At 44.7% G+C, this 23,738-nt stretch overlaps 1 protein-coding gene across 4 annotated transcripts in view; it reads right to left on the bottom strand.

The window, feature by feature from the left end:
• BRPF3 (bromodomain and PHD finger containing 3) overlaps positions 1-23,738 on the bottom strand; it is a 45,849-nt gene that overhangs the window by 7,403 nt on the left and 14,708 nt on the right. Inside the window, exons 3-10 of one of the 4 annotated variants that reach the window (XM_038379988.2) lie at positions 22,082-22,238; positions 20,511-20,642; positions 18,456-18,584; positions 17,761-18,073; positions 15,682-15,951; positions 13,623-14,126; positions 9,816-9,912; positions 2,395-2,492 (exon numbers count right to left, since the gene is read on the bottom strand). In XM_038379988.2, coding sequence (XP_038235916.1) covers positions 2,395-2,492; positions 9,816-9,912; positions 13,623-14,126; positions 15,682-15,951; positions 17,761-18,073; positions 18,456-18,584; positions 20,511-20,642; positions 22,082-22,238 — 1,700 coding nt within the window. The remainder of the gene's footprint in view (positions 1-2,394; positions 2,493-9,815; positions 9,913-13,622; positions 14,127-15,681; positions 15,952-17,760; positions 18,074-18,455; positions 18,585-20,510; positions 20,643-22,081; positions 22,239-23,738) is intronic. The other 3 variants (XM_038379990.2, XM_038379991.2, XM_038379989.2) reach the window with 3 other exon arrangements.

The following is a 23,738-nucleotide window of genomic DNA, read 5'->3' as shown; positions in this document are numbered from 1 at the left end:
GAAGTGCTTTGGGGAAAGATGCGGTTTGACCCCTTTTTAATTTTTTGAAAGGAAAGAAAAGAGGAATATTAGGCTTGTCTTCATGATCAATTGGTTTGCAGCAAGCTGGGACACGAATCTACCCCGCACTAGCCTACCACGAACCAGCTGTCTGCACGCACCTGCTGACACACATTAATATTTAATTAATGCTCTTTGATCTAGTCATCTTTGAAACGGGACTAGATCAAAGCACACTAAATAACTGTTAATGCAAAACAGTAGGGTCCATGTGGACAATTAGTCGACAGCAGTCTAGTGCGGGGTCGATTCACATCCCAGCTTGCTGTAAAATAAATGGTTGTATAGATGAGAACATAATAATAGCCATATCGGGTCAGACCAAAGATCCATCTGGCCCAGTATCCTGTCTTCCGAGAGTGGCCAATGCCAGGTGCCCCGGAGGGAATGAACAGAACAGGTAATCATCAAGTTATGTCCTTAGTTGTGTTTTTATATGCAATGCAGGGTTTAGGGGAGTTCTTGCTTCCTGCTGTTGAAAGGAACCAGCCAAAATGATTTGAGATACTTGAGGTTGGATACTCAATGGTCCAGAGCCGCCAAAAAATGGCAGAGGTGCTTCAGAGGGTCAAAAGTCTTAAGAGCTGGGGAGTTTCTCTCGGCACTCATACCGGAGGCACAAGACACAGGAATGATAATCCTGCACTGATGATTTCATTACAGAAATATTAACCCCATTATAAAACTGCAGAAACCAGGCACAGAGAGGTGAAGTGACTTGCCCTAGACTACACAGCAACTCAGTGGCAGAGCTAGGAGGAGAATCCAGGGGTTTTACGTACCAATTACCGGCTCTACCAACTAGACACAGTCTCCTCCATATAAGATGTTGTTTTATACTCTACTTCTTTGTGTTATCACGGTGTTGTGGCTGGGCTTCTAGCCAATCACACAGTCCACAGTTTTACTGTGCATCTCACAGTGAGGTTTATTCAGCTATTTTACCACCTAAGCCACAAAAACCTTTAAAATATCAAAAGTTGTGAACATTAAAACAAAACAACCCCCACAAAACACCCACGGAAGATCTCGTAACCGATGGGTCCCATGGCAAAAGCCCTGCCTTATTAATGCCATAGTAATATATATAGTCAGGCTTGCAAAATCAGAGCCTCTTAATTCATAGGATCACCACAACTCCCTTCTCATAGCCTAAATTGCAACCCCAACCACATGCCTGAATCAAGAGACACCTTTAATATAGAAACACTGATCAGATTCAGTTCTAGAGTAAATTAGTGCAGCTCCCCTAAAATCGAATCATCAGAGATGAATTTGACCCTGTAAGCTCCAGAATAAAATTATAATGGGTTAAATCCACCCCTAGTGAATCTCTTCTGAAATCAATGAAGTTACACTACGGATGAATCTGCACCACTGTTCAGACAGCAGGATTTTTTCAATGGAGTACAAACACGCAGATTATTCTGCTGTCACATATCTGGCAGCTTAATCCCTGCAGGGAATGTCTAGCTCAGGTTGATGGAATAAGATTAGCTACCATTTTTATCATAGCCAAGGGCTGCAAAAGTTCCACATGGGGGACACATGACTAATCTTCTAGCTCCTGGCTGTTGAGAAGGAGTTTTAATTAATGTGAATTTCACAGGGTGAGAGAGTCTCTGCCCAAGGTGAAAGGTCACTATAATGTAGAATGCAGACTATAGACTGCATTGGAAATCAGAATGAATCAGAGAAATACATACATGGAATGACCTAAGTGAGGGTGAGATTGGGAAATATATGATGTATATTTTCTTTTGCTATCCCAAAGTGAAGTTAAAATACACAGAGCTCTCCCAGAGATTCAAACTTCCCCAGAAGTGGCCTGCTCTGTAAAACTTATCTCAGCAGCAGTCTGCTGAGTGTACAATATCCTTGACAATAATCATTTCCATTGAGATAGGAGACAGAGTACAGTGGCTATCAAGAAGGGGATAGATGTATAATAGAGAGTTAAGATTCTGATCTCAGCTCCACCGGTGTAAATCTGATCTAACTCCACTGACTGGCCTCTGTACTTGAAATCAGAATCTGATCACTGGTGTGCTAGAAAACCAGAGAATTGCCTTGGGTAGTATTAGAAGAGTGTGGCTCAATGACACTGATGTATGGCACACACTGACAAGGAAAGTAGTGATACCAATAGGACGGTGAACAGCTATAAAGTCAGCTTCAGAGACGGCACTCCTTTTATTAGAATTATTTGTATGGTGGTGGCGCCTCAGAGTCCCAATCACAAACCAGGACCCGTAGTGCCAGGCACTGTACAAACATAAAGAAAAAAAGACCGTGCCTGCCCCAAAGAGTTTCTTCTATAGACATTATTCTCACCTGAGCTGCTGTAATCAGAGTCTCCATTCACACCATCCAAGAAGGGGACCCGAGAAAGGGCTGGCTTCCCTCGACTACGTTTGGGAGGAGTCAAGCCGCTGTTAAAAAGAAACAAAAAGTAGAGTGTTAGGGAAAGCAAGATTTCACTACAAAACACAGCAGAGTTACAGGATTCTCCAGCTGTTTGGAAAATACAGGGAAATTATTGGACTGATGCAATCTTGATATGAAAAGAACACTAAAGATCTACTTTCAGCAGGTCTCGTTAAATGCTCCAGTGAAATTTGCCAATATATCTGTTTTGATATATTTTTGTGGATGCAGTTAAGGAGACTTGCTGAACTTGAGGGAGAAACCCATCAAAGAAGCGTACACTAAGAGTCAAATCTATAACACTTAAATTCAACGAGTTTACCTGGTTTGTATTTAGACATTGGAGGATAAAAGAGTAGCCAACCTCTTTGAAACAGATTCTAATGGATAAACCATAGAGCTCCAGTATCAGATTTTCAGGATCTCTTTTTCCTTGTTCTTTATTACCGAGAACATTTATGAAAACAGTATCCCTACAGCTGAAGAATTTAGTAACTCTTGATTTTTGTTCCCTTGCTGAAAATGTTCATTTGTAACACTATAGTAATTTCCTAGTAACGAATTATTTTAAAACAGTAAAGAGAACTGATCTTACATAGAATAATTGTATATGTTTTCCATGAGGTATCAGGCTAGTTTTCAACTCCTTGTTTTGTGTGCATCCCACAACTCTAATATCATTTTTGAGATGTGAATTACTTGTAATTATAATAAGCATTTACATAGCACTTTTCATCTTCAGAGTTCAGAGTAGCAGCCGTGTTAGTCTGTATTCGCAAAAAGAAAAGGAGTACTTGTGGCACCTTAGAGACTAACAAATTTATTAGAGCATAAGCTTTCGTGAGCAAAAGCTTTTGCTCACGAAAGCTTATGCTCTAATAAATTTGTTAGTCTCTAAGGTGCCACAAGTACTCCTTTTCCATCTTCAGAGTGTATTATAAAACATTAACTAATCTTTACAATTCCCTTGTGAGCCAAGTAACATTTTCCCCATTTTATAGGTACGGAAACGGGCAAAAGAGGTGAAGTGACACTGAATTCCGGGCCACTGGTCCTGTTCTTAGGCCACTGAACCATTCTCACTCCTTTAAGAAACTTCCAGTGGATACAGAAATATCTACCTAATCAGTATTAGAGCTACTTATGAGCCCAATTCTCCCACTCTTGCTCACACTAAGTAGTAAGGTAACTCCATTCTCTTCATGTGCCAAAATAGAAGTGAGCTGTAGCTCACGAAAGCTTATGCTCAAATAAATTTGTTACTCTCTAAGATGCCACAAGTCCTCCTTTTCTTTTTGCGAATACAGACTAACACGGCTGCTACTCTGAAACCTATATTTATGCCTGTATCTGTAATTTTCACTCCATGTATCTGAAGGAGTGGGGTTTTTTACCCACAAAAGCTTATGCCCAAATAAATCTGTTAGTCTTTAAGTTGCCACCGGACTCCTCGTTGTTTTTGTGGATACAGACTAACATGGCTACCCCTCTGATACTAAGTAGCACCTTACTCTGTGAGTAGTTCCATTGGTTTCTATGTCCCATTGGCTTCATCAGGACGACATATGGAACAAGAGTCTACTCAACCTAACTAAGAGTGGCAAAACTGATTTAGATCATATTATTACCAGGACGCCCACTACAAGGGCTGATGAAAAGGCGCACCACTCAGGGAGAGTACTTGGAGGCACTATACCTCAGAGAGGCACAACATCCAGGGTTGCCAGCTTTCTACTTGCACAAAACTAAACACCGTGGCCCAGCCCCCTACCCCGCCTCTCCTCTGAGGCCCTGCTCCCTGCTCACTTCATTCCCCCTCCCTCTGTCGCTCACTCTCCTCATCCTCCCTCACTCGCTCATTTTCACCGAGCTGGCTCAGGGGGTTGGGGTGTGGGAGGGGATGAGGGCTTTGACGGGGGGGGCTCTAGGCTGGGGCCGGGAATGAGGGGTTTGTGGTGCAGGAGGGGGGTCCGGGCTGGGGGGGGTGGAGCCAAAGGGTTCAGAGTATGGGAGAGGGCTCTGGGTCGAGGCAGGGTGTTGAGGAGGAGGTATGGGCTCTGGGCTGGGGGTGCAGGTTCTGGGGTAGGACCAGAAATTAGGGGTTCAGGGTGCGGGAGGGGGATCCAGGCTGAGGCAGGAGTGCAGGGAGTGTAGGCTCTGGGGGGGGGCTGGGGATGAGGGGTTTGGAAGGTGCTCCAGGCTGGGACTGAGGGGAGAAGAGGGATCAGGGTTGGAGCAGGGGGTTGGGGAGTGTGTGTGTGTCAGGGGTGCACACTCCAGGCGGCGTTTACCTCAGGCAGCTGCCAGAAGCAGCGGCATGTCCCCCCTCTGGCTCCTACATGGAGGGGTGGCCAGGCAGCTCTGCGCACTGCCCTATCCTCGGGCGCTGCCCCCACAGCTCCCATTGGCTGCGGTTCCTGGCCAATGGGAGCTGTGGAGCTGGCACTTGGAGCGGGGGCACTGCGTGGAACCCCCTGGTCGCCCCTATGCCTAGGAGTTGGAAGGGGGACATGCTGCTGCTTCTGGGAGCCGTGCAGAGCCATGACAGGCAAGGAGCCTGCCTTAGCCCCGCTGCACTGCCAATCGGACTTTTAACAACCCAGTCAGTGGTGCTGACTGGAGCCAGAGGGGTCCCTTTTCGACCGGGCATTCTGGTCAAAAACCAGACACTCAGCAACCCTCAACATCTGAGAAGTATGGGGAATAAGCAGGAAGAACTAGAAGTATGGGGAAATAACACGAAGAATTAAAAATGCTAGTGAATAAACACAACTATGACATAATTAGCATCACAGAGACTTGGTGGGATAATACAAATGACTGGACTATTGGGCTAGAAGGGTACAGCTTGCTCAGGAAGGACAGGCAGGGAAATAAGGGAGGAGATGTTGCCTTATACACTTGGACTGAGGTTGAGATGGCAATAGGAGACAGACTTGTGGAAAGTCTCTGGGTAAGGATAAAAGGTGTATAAAACAAGAGTGATGTCATGGTAGGGGTCTACTACAGACCACCTAACCAGGAAGAAGAGATGGATGAGGCTTTTTTAAACAACTAACAAAATCATCCAAAGCACGGGACTTGGTGATGATGGGGGACTTCAAATACCCAAACATCTGTTGGGAAAATAACACAGCAAGGCACCAATTATCCAACAAATTCTTGGAATGTATTGGAGACAATTTTTTTGTTTCTGAAGGTGGAGAAAGCTACTAGAGGAGAGGCTGTTCTAGATTTGAATTTGACAAATAGGGAGGACATGGCTGAGAATTTGAAAGTGGAAGGCAGCTTGGGTAAAAGTGAACATGAAATGATAGAGTTCATAATTCTAAGGAATGGTAGGAGGGAAAACAGCCTGTAAAGATAATGGATTTCAAGAAGGCAGACTTTAGTAAACTCAGGGAGTTGGTAGGTGAGATCCCATGGGAAGCTAGTCTAAGGGGAAAAACAGTTCAAGAGATTTGGCAGTTTTTCAAAGAGATATTAACAATGGCACAAGAGCAAACTATCCCACTGCGTAGGAAAGATAGTAAGTCTGGCAAGAGACCACGCTGGCTTATCCTTTAAAGATCTGAAACTCAAAAAAGAGTCCTATAAAAAGTGGAACCTAGGCCAAATTACAAAGGATAAATATAAACAAATAACACACATATGCAGGATCAAAAATAGAAAAGCCAAAGCACAAATCAAGATTTAACTACAGGCATAAAGGGTAACAAGAACACATTCTACAAATACATTAGAAGCAAGAGGAAGACCAAAGACAGGGTAGGCCCGTTACTCAGAAAGGGGAGGTGGGGGGGAAGCCATAACAGAAAATGCGGAAATGGCAGAAGTATTGAATGACTTTTTTGTTTCAGTTTTCTCCAAAAAAGTCTAATAGCGATTGAACGTCTAACACAGTGAAAGTGAGGTCGGATCAGAGGCTAAACTAGAGAAAGAACAAGTTAAAAATTACTTAGACAAGTTAGATGTCTTCAAGTCACCAGGGCCTGATGAAATATGTCCTAGAATACTCAAGGAGCTGACTGAGGAGATATCTGAGCCATTAGCGATTATCTTCAAAAAGTCATGGAAGACAGGAGAAATTCCAGAGGCATGGAAAAGGGCAACTATAGTGCCAATCTATAAAAGGGAGAATAAGGACAACCCAGGGAATTACAGACCAGTCAGCTTAACTTCAGTACCCAGAAAGATAATGGAGCAAATAATTAAGCGATGAATTTGCAAACACCTGGAAGATAATAAGGTGATGAGTAACAGCATGGATTTGTAGAGAATGAATAGTGTCAAACCAACCTGATAGCTTTCTTTGACAGGGTAACAAGCCTCGTGGAATGGGGGGAAGCAGTAGATGTGGTCTATCTTGACTTTAGTAAGGCTTTTGATACTGTCTCGCATGACCTTCTCATAAACAAACTAGGGAAATACAACCTAGATGGAGCTACTATAAGGTGGGTTTCAGAGTAGCAGCCATGTTAGTCTGTATTCGCAAAAAGAAAAGGAGTACTTGTGACACCTTAGAGACTAACAAATTTATTTGAGCATAAGCGCATCCGATAAAGTGAGCTGTAGCTCACAAAAGCTTATGCTCAAATAAATTTGTTAGTCTCTAAGGTGCCACAAGTACTCCTTTTCTTTTTATAAGGTGGGTGGCATAACTGGTTGGAAAACTGTTCCCAGACAGTAGTTATCAATGGTTCAGTCAAGCTGGAAGGGCATATGAAGTGGGGTCCTGCAGTGATCAGTTCTGGATCTGGTTCTGTTCAATAACTTCATCAATGATTTAGATAATGGTATAGAGCAGTGGTTCCCAAAGCCGGTCCGTCACTTGATCAGGGAAAGCCCCTGGCAGGCCAGACCAGTTTGTTTACCTGCTGCTTCTGCAGGTTCGGCCAATCGCGGCTCCCACTGGCTGCAGTTCGCTGCTCCAGGCCCCTGGGGACTGCGGGAAGGGCAGCCAGCATGTCCCTTGGCCCGTGCCACTTCCTGCAGCCCCCATTGGCCTGGAGCGGCGAACCGTGGCCAGTGGGAGCCGCGATGGGCCAAACCTGCGGACGCAGCAGGTAAACAAACCGGTCCGGCCCACCAGGGGCTTTCCCTGAACAAGCGACGGACTGTCTTTGAGAACCACTGGTATAGAGAATACACTTCTAAAGTTTGCGGACGAGTTGTTGCAAGTGCTTTGGACGATAGGATTAAAATTCAAAATGATCTGGACAAACTATAGAAATGATCTGAATTAAATAGGATTAAATTCTTTAAGGACAAATGCAAAGTACTCCACTTAGGAAAGAACAATCAGTTGCACACATACAAAATAGGAAATGACTGCCTACGAAGGAGTATTGAGGAAAGGGAGCTGGGGGTCATAGTGGATCACAAGCTAAATATGAGTCAGCAGTCAACACTTGCAAAAAAAGCAAACGTCATTCTGGGATGCATTAGCAGGAGTTTTGTAAGCAAGACGCAAGAAGTAATTCTTCTTCTGCTTAGGCCTCAACTGGAGTATTGCATCCAGTTCCGGGCACCACATTTCAGGAAAGCTGTGGACAAAGTAGAGAAAGTACAGAGAACAGAAACAAAAATGATTAAAGGTCTGGAAAACATGACCTATGAGGGAAGATCGAAAAATTGGGTTTGTTTAGTCAGGAGAAAAGAAGACCAAGAGGGGACATGATAACAGTTTTCAAGTACATAAAAGGTTTTTACAAGGAGGAGGAAGATACATTTTTCTTGTTAACGTCCGAGGATAGGACAAGAAGCAATGGGCTTAAATAACAGCAAGGGCAGTTTAGGCTGGACATTGGGAAAAACTTCCTAACTGTCACGGTAGTTAAGCACTGGAATAAATTGCCTAGAGAGGTTGTGAAATCTCTGTCATTGGAGCTTTTTAAGAGCAGGTTAGACAAACATTTGTCAGGGATGGTCTAGATAATACTTAGTCCTGCCATGAGTGCAGGGGACTGGACTAGAAGACCTCTCGAGGTACCTTTCAGTCCTACGATAAAATTCTATGACCTGCTGAGGGAGGTAACTCACTACACTCTCTTAATACCATCCTCGTGGATGGACCCATTACTTTGCTAAGCCTCTGCCCTCCTTGTCCTTTTGCTCCTGCAGGGATGGAAGTCAGACGCAATCCGTAAGCTCCCTGAAATTGTGGCCAGCCCTTACCTGCCACACATGGTGTGTGTGCAGGAAAGTGTCTTTGTGTTCCTTCCAATGCAGTCATGTGAAGATAGGGCACAATCCAGCCTATAAGCAGTGGTGACGGAGAGGGTTGGGGGGAGGGAAGAGGGGGGGCTAACATTCTGCTCACATGCTATAGACTGTTTTTACAGCTTGATCCCTAGGACCTTCCGAAATATTTGTCAAAGAAATTCAAAAGATCTATGAGTATTGTGGACTACCTATCTATCAATCTATTACAAATCTATCAATGACTGTGAGGTGCTCAAATTGTGAGCAGGGCAGTGTGATAGACAGAATCTATGGTCAGACTCCCAAAACAGGACAGTATTATCAACCATATCATATATACTTATGTCTATGTCAACTTTTTCAGCCAAAAAGAGAGGTCGCGTGGTCAGTTTACAGACGAGTCAGTCCTGCCTGAGGTGCCCAGAATGGAAAAGAGAACATCTTTTAAGCACTGCTGAAGAATGAGAGCAGCAGTGCTGGTAAGAGACAGGAGCGCATCTTCACCTCATGTGGGTTGGGCTGACCAGGTGGGACCTATCTTTCCCCAACTTTGGCTCTCTGGTAATGGATATACCTGTGTAAAAGCTAGAGCATGTACATGCATATCTGACATGAGTCTACTATACATCAGTACATCTAAAACATCAAACGCTGTCTTGGGATCTATGAACTGGTTTGAGAACTGTATCTGGAGTGTAAAGGGTGGAGACGCAGGAGGCTTTTGGCTCTCAGCCCCAACATTAATACAGAAGTTAAGAAACAATTTGAACAGGATTTCACATGGTGAAGTTGCCTTAGAAAGAAAACCCAGTGAGAACATATAAGACTTATTTACACTAACGCTTAGTTCGCAAAAAGCTAGGGTACAAATCTACCATGCACTAAATGTCTGTGTGGACCGTACTGCTTTACACTGACAGTGCAGTCAGTCCCTAGAACACTTTGATCCATTTCCATTTCTAAGCGGGACAGATCAAACCACCCTACAGAACTTTTAGTGCGCAGCAGTGGGGTCCATGCAGACATTTGGTGCACGGCAAGCTAGTGTGGGGTAGATTTACACCCCAGCTTCGTGTTCGTGTGTAGTACGTATTCTGGGGAAGGGCTCAGCAAAGGGGACTTACCTGCAGGCTTCAAATGCCAGCCCACTGCCAAGGCCAGAGCTGCACTCCGAGTCAGACCCACTTTCCGTATGTTTCCCAAAGCCGTTGGTCACTCCTGCTAAGAAGACACAAAAGAATCAGCCTAAAGGCCTGGTTTGTCTCTCCAGGACCCAAGGATGCTTGAAGGGGGAGCCCCAGAGACAACACAACCTGCTCAGCAACTGTCACCCTAATGCTCTAGACCCTGCTCTAGACCCTGCGTATCATACCGATAGCCAGGTATTCCCACCACCCTTTTTTTTTAAAGATCTTATTTAACAGTAAAGTGAATGCTAAACTCAGTTTCTCAGACCCAGCAGCAGCCAACAGGTATCTAGTAAAACAGCATTTTTCCTTAACTATTTGGAACAATGGTTTAGCTTCAAACAAGGGGTTGTGGTCACCGTACTCACTGGTACATTTCTCCGATCAGTTTCTAACTGTTGATGAGAGAGCACTTCTTGCCCACCATCCCTCTCCCCGGCACCTGCTGGTCTGTAACTCACTGGGATTACTGGAGGCAAGGCCTCTTGTCTGGACAACCAAACACCTGTTCTGGATAAATGAAGCGCTTATTTACTGTCCACTAGACGGGCTGAAGAATGACACACGCAAATCCTGGGAGCACTGATTGACTGCTGAGTCTGACCCAAGGCAAAAAGCGAAAACAGGGCCTCTCGCCTCTGTTCCCTTGTAAAGCAGCAGTACTCCCACATTTCATACAAAGGAGTCCCCTATGGAAGACCAGTGTAGGGTACAACTAGCAAAGCAGAATCAGAGGAGAGCCAAGGCAAACAAATCATCTGCTTCTTCTGGGGCTGTCTGAAAAGAAAATGAGGCAAGAGCCCAGTTTTAGTGTCAGGCTGTCACATGTGCCAATTAGTCAATGCACCCAGGATTTTCAAGCTCAGATCAACAGCTTGCCCGTCAGTCTCAAGGTGCTTTACAAAGGTGATTGAGCATTATTACCCCCACTTTAAGGATGGGGAAACGGAGGCACAGAGAGGCAAAGTAGTTTGCTCACATTCACATAGAAAGTCAGTGGCAGAGCGGGGAACTGAACCCCAGAATCCTGACTCCCAGTCTGGTGTCATATCTGCTGAAACACTGACGGTAACTCATTCTGGCTACAACTAACAACAACAGGGATAATTGTATTTTTTTTTGCTAGAAAACCAAATCTGAGATCTAGAAAATGTCACCTTCGATAAAACTTTCTATCTTGGATTTCTGGATTTCCAGTGCATAGTTCACTTGAATAAGCTAGAGAGTAGGGAAGCAAATTCTCCACAGGCAGATGAAATCTCCCTCTACCATCTTTCTCTCAGGCCATTTCAAATGTCACTTTAACAATGAAATGGAATATTTAAACTTATTCCTCTGAATTCTAATATCCAAAGTTGGAAACACTCCCTAAGCCGCCCGGTTTTTCATTCTATACAATTACAGAATTTATCAACTCTACAAAACACAACCCACATTGCAGAGATGTGGTGTTCTCTGATAAATAAATACAAATGTAGGATCATCTTTCAACTTACAGATGAAACCATAGGTTTCATAGTGGTAGCTGTGTAAGTCTGTATCAGCAAAAAGAACGAGGAGTACTTGTGGCACCTTAGAGACTAACAAATTTATTTGAACATAAGCTTTCATGGGCTAAAACCCACTTCATCGGATGCATGCAGTGGAAAATACAGTAGGAAGATATATATACACACAGAGAACATGAAAAAATGGGTGTTGCCATACCAACTATGAGAGTAATCAGGTAAGGTGAGCTATTATCAGCAGGAGAAAAAAAACCTTTTGTAGTGATAATCAGGATGGCCCCTTTCCAACAGTTGACAAGAAGGCGTGAGTAACAATAGGAGGGAAAAATAAGCATGGGGAAATAGTTTTACTTTGTGTAATGACCCATCCCTTCCCAGTCTCTATTCAAGCCTAATTTAATGGTGACACATGGAGACACAAACTCCAAAGAACAGACAGGGACACACCTACAGTAAATGGCCAGTGAGGGCTTAAGTTCCCCTCTAAGGTTGAGCACCATCGTAAGAGATGCAGTCCATGGATACCAGAAGCAAAATTCAGTACTGGCGTTAGCAGGTGCAACTCCATAGACTTCACCTGGACTGAATCTGGCTCTAGGTACCAGGTCACACAAATTTCCAACCAGGCTGTCAGAATTCTAACAGGAATAAACGGGACACTTCAGAGATGATCACCCGTATGCCTGTGCCAATGTCACTACAATCTATGAGCCACAAGAAACTCATTTCGGGGAGACATCTGGTTCTAGTAACACAGGTCATGTTGACCTATAGGCTTCAGCACTAATGCAAACCCTATATGCTACTCACACTCCCAACAGTAAGATAAATCAGCTAGGTTTGAAGTTGGGGAAGGAACTGGATCAAAAAAGCAACATTTCAGCACATAGGAAAAAGAAGTAAATGCCTGTTCAGCAGTGAACGTCCTGATATCCTACCTCACTTTTTCTTCTTTCTTAATTTCATCCTCTTACTCTTAGCTAAACCTTAACCCACCTTGGACAGCTTTAAATCATTCTTCTCTGTCCTTTAAGTATCTGTAGATGGTTCTCATGTGTCCCCCAACTAGGAGTCACTGCTTAGACAAACTGTACTCAACTCATTTCTTTTAATCTTTCCTGATAAGTCAATTCCTCCATTCTGATTACTTTTCTCTAAACTCTTTCCAATTTGTTAACACCTTTCTGGCTGTGAGATGTCCTTGAATGATTGCAATATTCCAGGTATGAGCTCACTAAAGTCTTACAAACAGAGGTTACTCTTATCTCTCTGCCCTGTGATGCTTCTGAATATGCAGCCCAAAATCACATTGACTGTATTTGCTGTCTGATCTCTTTCCAGGTTTCCCCCTCTCGGTCATTATTTTTGCTTTGAATTGTTTTCACTCAGGTGTTCCCGCACACTTGGCAGCATTCTAAATTTGATCTAATTTAGTATTTCCTACCCATATTTTGAACCTCTAAAAGGGCCCTTTGTATTTTTCTCTTCTTGCCAGTTTGTGTCAGTTGGGACCATCTGTAAATTTAATTAAAATGAAGAGTAACATAACAATGTCTCATCCAATGCCAGATACCATGCCGTAGAGAGCAGAGGCCCCTAAACCTCTAGGACCTCCTAGCCCATCATGTTCCCCCAGTAGGCACCTTGCAGAGATACCAGGGCCTAAACAAGTCATTGCTCTGGTAGGGAACTCTTTACCCTAGGGAGGTCTGTCCATGTTCAGCTTTTAAGGCAGAGAGCAGTGCAGGAAAACATGCAATCCTAAGCCACTACTGGGGACTTCACTCTCCAGGAGTGTCAACCAGACACTTCTAAGAAGCACTGCATTCAAAAATACATAAATCACCTGCTGCGATATTAGTGCCAGGCTCATTGGAAGGTGGAAGAAGAGATGCAGCCTTTGTTGAGTGAAGGGGACACTCGCACGCTTGCAAGACACTCTGTCATGTTTTTATCCCATCACCACTTCTCGGCTGGCTGCCGAGTGCAATTCCTCTGGGTAGAGTCCTACCTAACCATAGTTTTCTCCTATTTATTTAGCACTGGAGACCTACGATGTCCACCAACCAGTTCAACAACCCCTTTGCAAGTGACTAAAGGAAGCAGTTGACCCTATGGAAGTTTGGAGACCATCTTTACAAAGGCAGCTGTGCCAGCTGGTCAAGAGAGTGGTGACCAGACAGCCCAGCCCAGTCTAGCTCCAGACACCAGAGGAAGAAAAGCCCAGAGGAGTCACCTGTTTCTCCTGTCTGTCTGGGGGATTTCTCGCCATCACTTGTGCTACAGCTCCCACTCCGCAGCCGCTTCCGGGCTTGTCGTTCGCCCTCCGCGCTGGAGGGGGAAAGCTGTCCACTCTGGCTGTGGTCCTCTCCATTCTCCAGGGGACAGTCCAGGCCCCTCTGCAGCTTCACCCCATTCTTAGCTTTTTTAAAAAGGACAGACGTACGCCTGCCCACACCACTGAATGGGGGGCTGGCAGGAGCGTCCATGGCCTGAAGGGCCAGTCCGTTCAGCCCATTGTCACTGAGCAAGCGCTGGAAAGCATGGCTCTCCCTATGTAGTGCCTTCTTATCAAAGAGCTCGCCCTCCGATTTCATCCGCTTCTGCAGTCTGTTCAAGGACTTGCTTTCACTGATGGGTTTGAGCGTTGGAGGGTCCTGCAGAGAGTCCAAATCAGACAGGGAGGGTGCGGGTCCCGTGGGCTCTAGGGTGGGGGGATGTGGGGGCTTGGTGTCATCTGCTAAAGAAAGAAAGAATGAAAAAAAGAAAGAAAGAAAGAAAGAAAGAAAGAACCTGCTTGAACATTTTAAAAAGTGTTATTCCCAAAAATACTGATAGCAACTCTACCCCTTTCCTATGGCAGCAGGAAAGCCATGGGCTCATGTGATAACAGACGCCTGTCATTCTCCCTTATGGAAGGCACCCCGATAAAGATACAGGTCAGAAGTAGAGTGACCCCAGATGGAGAGCAAGTCCATCTTCTTCCACACTAGATCCAGCTGCCATGTCAGTTGCATGCCTCATATCTCTACGGCCACTCTCTGGGTATTTTATTTCCAATGTAGGAAAGAATAACCTCAGACAGTAAGACACAGCAAAGCAGGGGAGTGACAGATGTGAGACATTGGAAGTGAAGAAACTTCTAAAGACTATTATTTAGAGATATGCCAGACATTGTAGGTGCAGGGATTATTCATAAACTTGTGCCTCTCTAAATGTTATATGTATTTTTGTGAGCGAGAGATTGTATTTAAGCTCCATGGGGGGAGGGTTATCAAGCTTCCTCCAGGGACTACGAACAGAGGGAGGTAATTACTGCAAATCCAGTAACAAGTAACTCCAGAGAAGTACCACCCCGGGAGGAATTGCATAGACTGGTTCAGGCCAGGTTCGAAAGGCCAGCAGACAAAAAAAAGGGCTTTTGGTATAAAGGAGGCACCTGAACTGAGCCAGAGCGCCTCATTTTGAACCTCAAACTGACATGAAACTGTAACCAAGAGGGTAAAACTCCGCTGGAAAGGTCTGAAGGACTTTGGGAACCTACCACGGCTCCATCTGGAAGATGGGCTACACCTGGTAAGCATAGCATGAGTGTAGACTGTATTGTTTTATGATCTGTTTTCTCTCTATTGCTTTTGTCTTAAAATAAAGGTACTATGCTTTGTGAAAGCGAGCTAGTCAATGGTAACGGTGTCAGGGTCCCTGGGAGAGCACAAACCACAGGTGCTGAACTACGGTCAGACCTGCTGGGATAGCCATAAAGAATAACAGGGGGATTGCAAGTCTAAATGTCCAGCCCGGAGAGAGAGGGACGGGGGTCCCCACCCATACAGAAATGATGGCTGGAGATCCGAAACCTAAAGGAACATCCCTTGAGCAGACCATGGGAGGGGGAAGAGGTGCAGTGAAACCCAACCTGTGACATACTCCTCCAACCTCTCCTTTCATACTCTTCCAACCTTTCCTGAAAGGCTCATAACCCCATTCCCAATTCCAATCCCTCAAAAGATACAATCCCTGCTGCAGAAATCCATGGCCTATGCCAATTGATAAAGTGCCATGAAATATCAGGAAGGTTTCTGATGCCCTACATCCCTGGACAGCCTGCTCCAGATTGTTTTCAAAATTCGTTACATGTGGCCCGTACCTCTTTCTAATACAATAAACACACTTTCCCAGCACACAGATGAATGATACAATCATCTCGTCAGTCTCTGCAATACCCAGCAGGTCTCCCTTACTGCCCAGGCTGCAGTGCTCTCCATTTCCCTTGGAGACCGGCTGAAATCTCTCACCTTTCTCCCCGTCATCGTCCTGCTCTCCCCTTAGCGTTTTGTCCAGCTCCTCCTCCCGCGAGGCATGCTCTCCGTTTGGCATGGTCTTGTTCTGTTGCTGGGCCAGCTTTTGCCGGATGGAGTTGATCTCACGTCTCAAGAGCCGGATGCGTCGGGTCCGGGCACCGCTGGATCGCATGGTGCTCACCATGTCCAGCTTCTCCAGCAACTCCTTCAATTGCGCCTCCAGAGAAAGGTGAGCCCGATTCTCAGGGAGGAGAATATTGTCCACTGCACCAAGAAGAGAAGCAATGTTAAGAAGTGATTGCTGACATCTCGTGTACTCAAAGAGTGAAAGAAAGTCGCTCTGTTCCTTGGAGGAGGAAATTCCACTGTACCCAAACCAACCATTCCAAGTCACAACCATTCATCTAGCTATAAGGATAATTAAACACTGGAACAGGCTTCTAAGGCAGGTTGTGGAATACCTGTCATTGGAGGTTTTTAAGCACTGGTTAGACAATCACCTGTCAGGGCTGGTCTAGGTTTACTTGGTCTTGCTTCAGTGCAGGAGACTAGACTAGATGACCTCTCAAGGTCTCTTCCAGCCCTACATTTCTATGATTCTTCTTATCAATGCTATCTGAAAATGCTATGCCACTGGTAGAGGACTGAAGAATTCTCAGGGTCAGATTCCAAGAGGGATGCATCCTTTAGGAAGCAGATTACAGACAGAGAGAGAGAGCTCCATGGGAGGGATGGGAAGCAGTAGTCTGAACTAAGTTCAGCAAAGCTATTTCGTACTGCATGAGGTTGGGAACAAATGCTACAGAGATGCAGATTCGTCCCGTGGTGGTTTCTACAAGTGAAACAATCAGAAGTTCAGGGCATGCCAGGAATAAAGGTCTCTGTGACAAGACTCTTGCTATGTTTTTTTCTGTATTCTGGGTCACAATATTACCATACCTATGCTGTCCCCTTGACAAAGAATTCCTCCCATCCCCCTACTCAACTCCTTCAGAACATGCCAATTCTTTGGTTACCCAGATTGACTTTGTTGAGAGAAGGCATGTGGTCATTATGTCCAGTTCAAGGAGAAGGGTGAAATGAGGTTAGACTGGGCTGTCTGCAGTTGGGACTCAAAATAATCATAGAAATTAGAAATGGAAGACACCCTCCCATTCCAGCTGCTGGCCAGTGCAGGATTGTCCCTACAATAAAATGCCCTACAACTGATGTCTCTGTGAGATGCACTGGAATACCCTTCCCATACATTTTAAATTCCAGTAAACCAGCCTCCCAACCTCGGTAGATGGAGGGGAATGGTGGGCCAATTATATAAAGTACAAGACAGCCTAAACCTGTGTGAATTCATCTTTTCAAGGCTTTTTAAAAATACCCAATTTACAATATAGCCATGGCACAGGGATTCCACAGCAAATAGTGAGCCTGTGGTCTTGTGGTCTGGGACTCAAGGGAGCTGGGTTCAATACCCGGCTCTACCACAAACTTCCTGTGTGACCTTGGGCAAATCACTTAATCTTTCCATGCCTCAGCCTCCCATCTGTAAAATGGGGATTAAAAACATTTCCCTGACTCACAGGGAGTGTTGTGAGGATAAATTTGTGATTGTTAGATGCATACAGCCAGATTTGCAAAAGAGCTCAAGGCCACATTTCCAAGTGCCCGGCCCCCCCAGTCAGGGCCAGCTTTTCCAAAGTGCTCAACAACCAACAGCTCCCGTTGCAGCATTGCAGACTTTCAAAAGAGCTCAGCCCACTATGGGGCTCTTTTGAGAAGCTGGCCACTTATTTAAGTCCTTAGAGAGGAGCTAAGATTGTTTGAAAATCTGTCCCTGGAAGTGGGTATTAAGCGCATCTGAAATCTGGCCCTTAGAGCCTACAATAATGGGAGCCATATAAGTGCCTATATAGGTAGATGGATAGGCCCAAATCTTACACCTCAAATGGTGGATACAGTTATAGCCCCAGCAAAGTAACATGGTCAGAATGATGGCTGGTCCTACACACAGAATCTAGGAGTCTGGCTTTTACTGGACTGTTTGCCAATCCTAAAACTAAATAGCCCAGGGGAACTCACCATCCTCCCAAGAAAAGCGATAAAAGTCTTCCGTTTTGGGTGACTCGGGCAGGTGAATCCCCACATCAGTGTCAAAGCCAATGTTTTCAGCCTGCCGTCGCGCATGGCGTAATATCGCTCCTCCAAGGTCTCTCAGCCGGACAGCTGCTCGATGGAAAATCGTGTCTTTAGCATTATACCTCATGCAGTTGGTAACTATAAGGTTAAAGTCTTCCTCAAACTCATCCAAGGTTCGGTACAGGTGGGACTCCAGCTTCCGCCTCATGGTGGAAAAATCCATTGGATTGGAAATGAATTCCAGGTAATCTGGAACCTAAACATATAAAACCTGTACAATTACAAAAACCATTTACTAGCCAACCAGAGCGCATCCATCATAAGCACTCTTAATGTCCTTTCCACCTGCAGAAGAGGTAGTGTCACCAATGCACATATACTCCACCCAATTGAGCCAGACGTGTCCCGGCTCTGCAGAATGAAATTACTTGACTGAGATGCTGAAGTAAGCTTCCTGAAAACAATGCCTAGGATACCCCGTGTGAGCCTCCTTTAGAAATTCCTTAGCTCATGCTAACTGAGGACAAAGACGGTCTGAGCTCTCTCAAAACAATGCCCTTCCCCTGCCAACTATGACACCATGTGAGCTTCCTCCCATCTTCAAAGCAGTGCCCTCAGCTTATAGGAAAGATACTTGCCTCATTCAGGTTAACAGGCTCTGCAAAAATCTGGGCCGGATCCTTCTCCTGCAGCAGGTCCAAAGTTGTGCGAAGCAGCACATTGAATGGAGTCAGCTGTAACTCCATAGCAGCTTGTTGAACTTTGACCTGGGAATGGTGGAAAGGAATCACATGCAGTTATCAAAAGTGGAAAATGCAAGTGGCATTTCCTTTACTTCCGTTAAATTAAATTAAAACAGTTCCATTCACTGACGGCAACCTCAGACCTTTTTAAACTCGTTTCTGAAGCATGTTTGATCAAGCCCTTGTTTCTTCTGTTTGTAATGTAGAAATGTACAAAAATACCGTGCAGTATACTGAGTCATATAGTGAAAGAAGTTGCCTTCTTACTGTCTTAACAAAAATAATTACAGGCCAAGTTTAATATCTGATACATCCTCTATCAGGGAACTAAACCTTGTAAACTGGGGCGCTCCTAGTCAGTCTATATCATAACACTAGAACAAGGTGAAACTCAATTAAATTAAAAGGCAACACATGTAAAAGTGATAACAGGGAACACCTTTTAATGCACCACAAAGTAACCCATGGAATTTCCAGCCTCAAAATATAAGATCAATTAACAGGATTGATTTTTTCAAAAAGGATAAAAGATTTAGGCATTTTTTTATGAATAGCAACATCCAGGGTTACATTAGACAAAATAAGTAAGTTATAAGGGATATAAACTCTCATGTTTCTGGCCATAAGCCAATCATAGAAGGATTCTAGAGGTAGGCTATTCAATAGTTGTTCATCAGAAGGTTTCCTGCTCCTTCCTCTGAAGCATCTACTACTGGTTGATCTCAGAGACAGGATAATGGACTAGATGGACAATTGATCTGATCTGATCTGGCTGTGTTTCTACTTCAAGGATGACGGGACTGAACGAAAAAATGTATTCCTCCTTTAATTTCTTAAGGTCTATGATATTCCAATCCCTCTGTATTGTATTAAAATCACCAACTCAATGTCTAGGGAAAGGACTTCTCCTTATGTGAGGCAAACTTAGCTAGGACTGCCAAGTATGTATATTATATACATCTAAAAGCTGGGCTGAAAAGCAGTTCCAGCTACATATGTTTCTCCATGGTAACTTTTCCTTTCCAAACTATACTGGAATTTCACTAAGCTGTTTAGGATGTAGTTACCTGTAATACAGACACATCAAGAGATCAAAAGCAAAAGGAAACAAACGAAGTAATGATTTTTTACCCTCCCATGCAAAGGATGTCAGCATTCACAGCAGAATAACCCCAATCCTGTAAATCAGGAACAACATAAATAGGATGAACCAGTGCTGGCACCATCAGGAGATCTCGGTCAAAAAATGGATGAAGTCCAGTCAGCTGTCACGAGAAAGGATTCCCAACTGGACCAGCTTGTAAGCAAAGTAAATTATATAGAGACCAGGATGGAGAGCGTGAAAGAAATCTGACCATGCAAACTGGTATAAGCTTGAAAAACTGCAAGGGCAAAAGAGAAAACTTTCCAGTTTAGTAAGTGGTCTAAGTTTAAAATTGCGTCTCTCACAAAAAAAAACCCACCTCAAGGCAAGACTTAGGAATCTTTCCCTTACCAAATGGAGAGGAGGATGATTTAGGATCATTCTTGGTGTGACGGTTACCAAAATACTGGAATAAATATTAAAGAAGATCTAGTTTCTGTTGCACAAGCATCTGGTCCATGCTCAGGACAGAAACAGCAGGGGTGTTGCAGGCCATGATTCAAATGCACAGATAGTTACATAAAGAAGCATGCCCAGCACTTAACAGCACAGTGCCTGACTCTGCCCAGTGCCATCAGTCAGCCTCTCCCTAGCACTGCAAGTCAGCGAGGGACTGATTTGCAGAGGTATTGAGCACCTTTAACTCCCTCAGACCTCAATGGGAGTTGTGGGTGCTCAGCACCTCTCAAGGTCAGTACCTGTGCAAAGAGAAAAAGATTTAAGAAAAGCCGCTGTGTTTCCATTCCTCCTCCAGCTGCAAGTGGAGAGGTGCATGAGGCTGCAGGAAAGGCCCAGGATCTACCTACCTGTTCCCGTTTGAGTTTCTCCCTCTTACGGATCAGCTCAATGAGCAACCGTGCTCTCTCCAAATCATGCCGCAGTTTCTGCCAGTACTTCAGTTCCTCCTTCACTGCACTGGTCTTCTCATCCTGCTCTTTCTGTAAGGGGTAACAGTGGGACGAGATGAAATGCACATACAGACTTCTTGTGTTGCTTACTTTTCCCAAGTGTCTTGGCTCCCATACTCTTCCTCCTGTCTACTTCCATTTCTACTAGACCCCATCCATACTACAAAATCGACTGCGTTTAAGCACTATACTTAAATAGCAGCCTGATCATGGTAAAACAGGCATTTGGTCTTGTCTGTGTGGACAGGTCTAAACCAGGTTATAACCACATTCCAGAAATATGATCTAGTCCATGTTCACTTGTACTCTCACTCCTTTTATATAAAAGTCATTATTATTTACACTACAACTAAACTTGATGACCCATTGTGTTAGGTGCTGTACATACTCTCTTAAGGTCCTTTTCAAGTAATGACAAGGATATTCTGATATATAAATGCTCACCTGAGACAACCAATAAAAGACAAACACAAAGGAAGTACGGATGATTTACATTTGTATAGTGTCTTTCACCCAGAAGCATTCATTTACAATGACTACGTACTGAAAACTGCTAAATCAACATATTAAGTAAATTTTGCACTCTCCTACCCTAGATTCATTAGTGTAAATTAAATTTTGCACTAGTCAGTCAGAAGTCACCATACAAATCAAATCTGTGATTTCCATTAAACATGGTAAAAATATATGTGCACAATATACACAGTGCTCCACAAAGAAGTTTTACAGCATACAGGAATCACTTGACCTCACTACCTCACCAGCTACCACTGACCTGGAACGCAGCCACTGTTTAACACTGCACATCAGTTCAGAAGAGGAAGCGAAAAAGGTTATATCAGATTATTATTTAAATAGGGCCATAAATGTGCACTGGAGGATTTGAAATTGAAGCCGCAGGAGGAATTACCCAAATTGGGATTCAGCCAGGATTCTGGAGCGAACACCTCTTGTCTTGTGAAAGGGATCTTTAACAGCCACAATACGACGGTGCTTGGTTTTATGATTCATCTGAAAGATGGTCCCACCAGCAGCACATCACACACTCAGTACAATCCCAGGACACTGATTCCATTCTGACTCACGAGGAAGAGTGCCACCCTCTGAATCACCACCACCATTTGCTGCAGCACAATGGATCTCCCATTCCAGTACTAACCTGGCCTGACTCCTTGTGTACCAACAGAAAACAGCATAGATTAAGAAAGAGCACTCCTTCTCCACTGTAATTCCCTTAAAGAACAGGGTGTTTCTCTAGTTCTACTGCTATTACCCATTCCAAATCCCCAGTTCAATACCCAAAATTCATCACCTGACTGCATCTCTGCCAGTGCTCAAAGTTGAATGACATCCTTCCAGTCTCTCCACTCTGCTCCCCTTTCCAGTTTACCCCAAACTTATTTCCCTACCCATATTCCTTCTCTCACCCAGGCTGCTAGAGCATGTGGTACTGGAAGGAGGGGTGGTACCTGCTCTGCATTTCTTTGGGACTGCAAGTGAGAGTGGAGGCGCCGGATCAGAGGGACACCATTCCTCGCCTGGCGCTTCAGCAGCCAGTAGTTGTGTAGCCGCTGCATAAACTGGTTCTTCCTCTGGAGAGAGAGTCCACTGCAGATTTTATTCAACCTACAGGAAAGAAACCAGATCAGCAAGCAGACTACCCTGCACATCAAAACAATCATCAAATTCTATGGACCATGATGGCACGTTAAGATCTCCTGCTGCAGTAATGGTGGTGCACAATTTTGCAACGTTGTGTCAATATGCGTAAGAACTGTACACATAATTCATGCCAGTCTGTGCCAATCTGGGGTCTTTCAGGTGTGAAGATAGCCATCTCTGCCTTCAGGAATGTATTGTTATTTTAACAGCAGCTCAGCTGAAGGCTCTTACCAAACAATAGTCATAGCAGGGTGAGAAGTATCCAATCAGCAATTCAGTTCCAAGGGAACAGTTAACTTTACTAGGGCTTGTCTACACTGGCAAATTTTGTTGCCCAAAACTGCCTTTTGGCAACAAAACAGCAAGAGCGTCCACGCTACAATGGGACTTTTGTTGCGAAAAACGCCCAGTTTTGGCGACAAAAAACTTCCACCCCAGGAGAGACTTTTGTCTTTTCCCCTCCCTTTATTGTCGACAAAGAGCCAGTGAAGACACTGCTGATTGTTTTGTCGACAGAACTGGCAGTATACCACACTGCCTGCCCCGATTGCTCTGCTCAGTGATTTGATCTCTGCTGCCCTGCAGGCAGGCGCCCCTCCCCTTTCAAAGCCTTGGGAAGTCTCTGTGGACTGCTCCGTTTGGGGAACAAACAAAGAGCAAATGATTGGCATGCTCCTGGTCTGCCCGGCACTAGGCACGCAGCCGCACGGCTGCTGCAGGGGCAAGGGGACAGACAGCTCGGCTGCTTTGCCCTTCCTTGACCTGGAGAGCTCCCAGAGCTACTCATGATGCTGCTCTCTGCAGCTGAGGGAGAACTCGGAGAGAATCCCAAGATCTGCAGCGATCAGCTCTTCCTTCCCACAACACTGCACAGTGGGATACATAACCATGGTGCCTTGCTCACCCTGTCGATGATGGCGTCCCCGATGTGGACAGGATCTGTCGACAGAGGGAGCAAGTGTGAACTCCCTTGGGTGATTTTTGTTTTGTCGACTTCTGGGTGTCGACATAAGTTTTGTCAACAAAACTTGGTAGTGTAGACAAGCCCCTAGAGGCATTTAAGTTTCACATTATTAAGCAAGGCACACTAGGGAACAAACTCAAATGGAGTCCCAGGATGTTATTTTTAACCATTTAACAATTATTAGGCCATTCCTGTGTTTGTACAGCACCCAGCATAATGGGGTCCTGGCCCATGATGAGGGCTGCGAGCTGCTATGATAATACAAACAATACATGGTATCTGAGCAGGTTCCAACTGAACCTCTATTAAAATATATGGGGCATCTGGCTGCACTTTCCAAGATGCTAAAAGAAAATAGAGCACCATCCTCTGCTCCGTGAGGGCGTCCTGGCCGAAATACACTCGGCCAAATTCGCAGCTGCAATGACAATGTTGCATTCTGCTCACTAAGCAGGATGCTTAGGAGCCATGAAGCGAGAAGTCAAAATGCAGTGGCTTTA

Source organism: Dermochelys coriacea, chromosome 21 (assembly GCF_009764565.3).
Source record: "Dermochelys coriacea isolate rDerCor1 chromosome 21, rDerCor1.pri.v4, whole genome shotgun sequence".
Lineage (NCBI taxonomy): Eukaryota > Metazoa > Chordata > Testudines > Dermochelyidae > Dermochelys > Dermochelys coriacea.
This window is presented reverse-complemented; position numbering and strand designations above follow the sequence as displayed.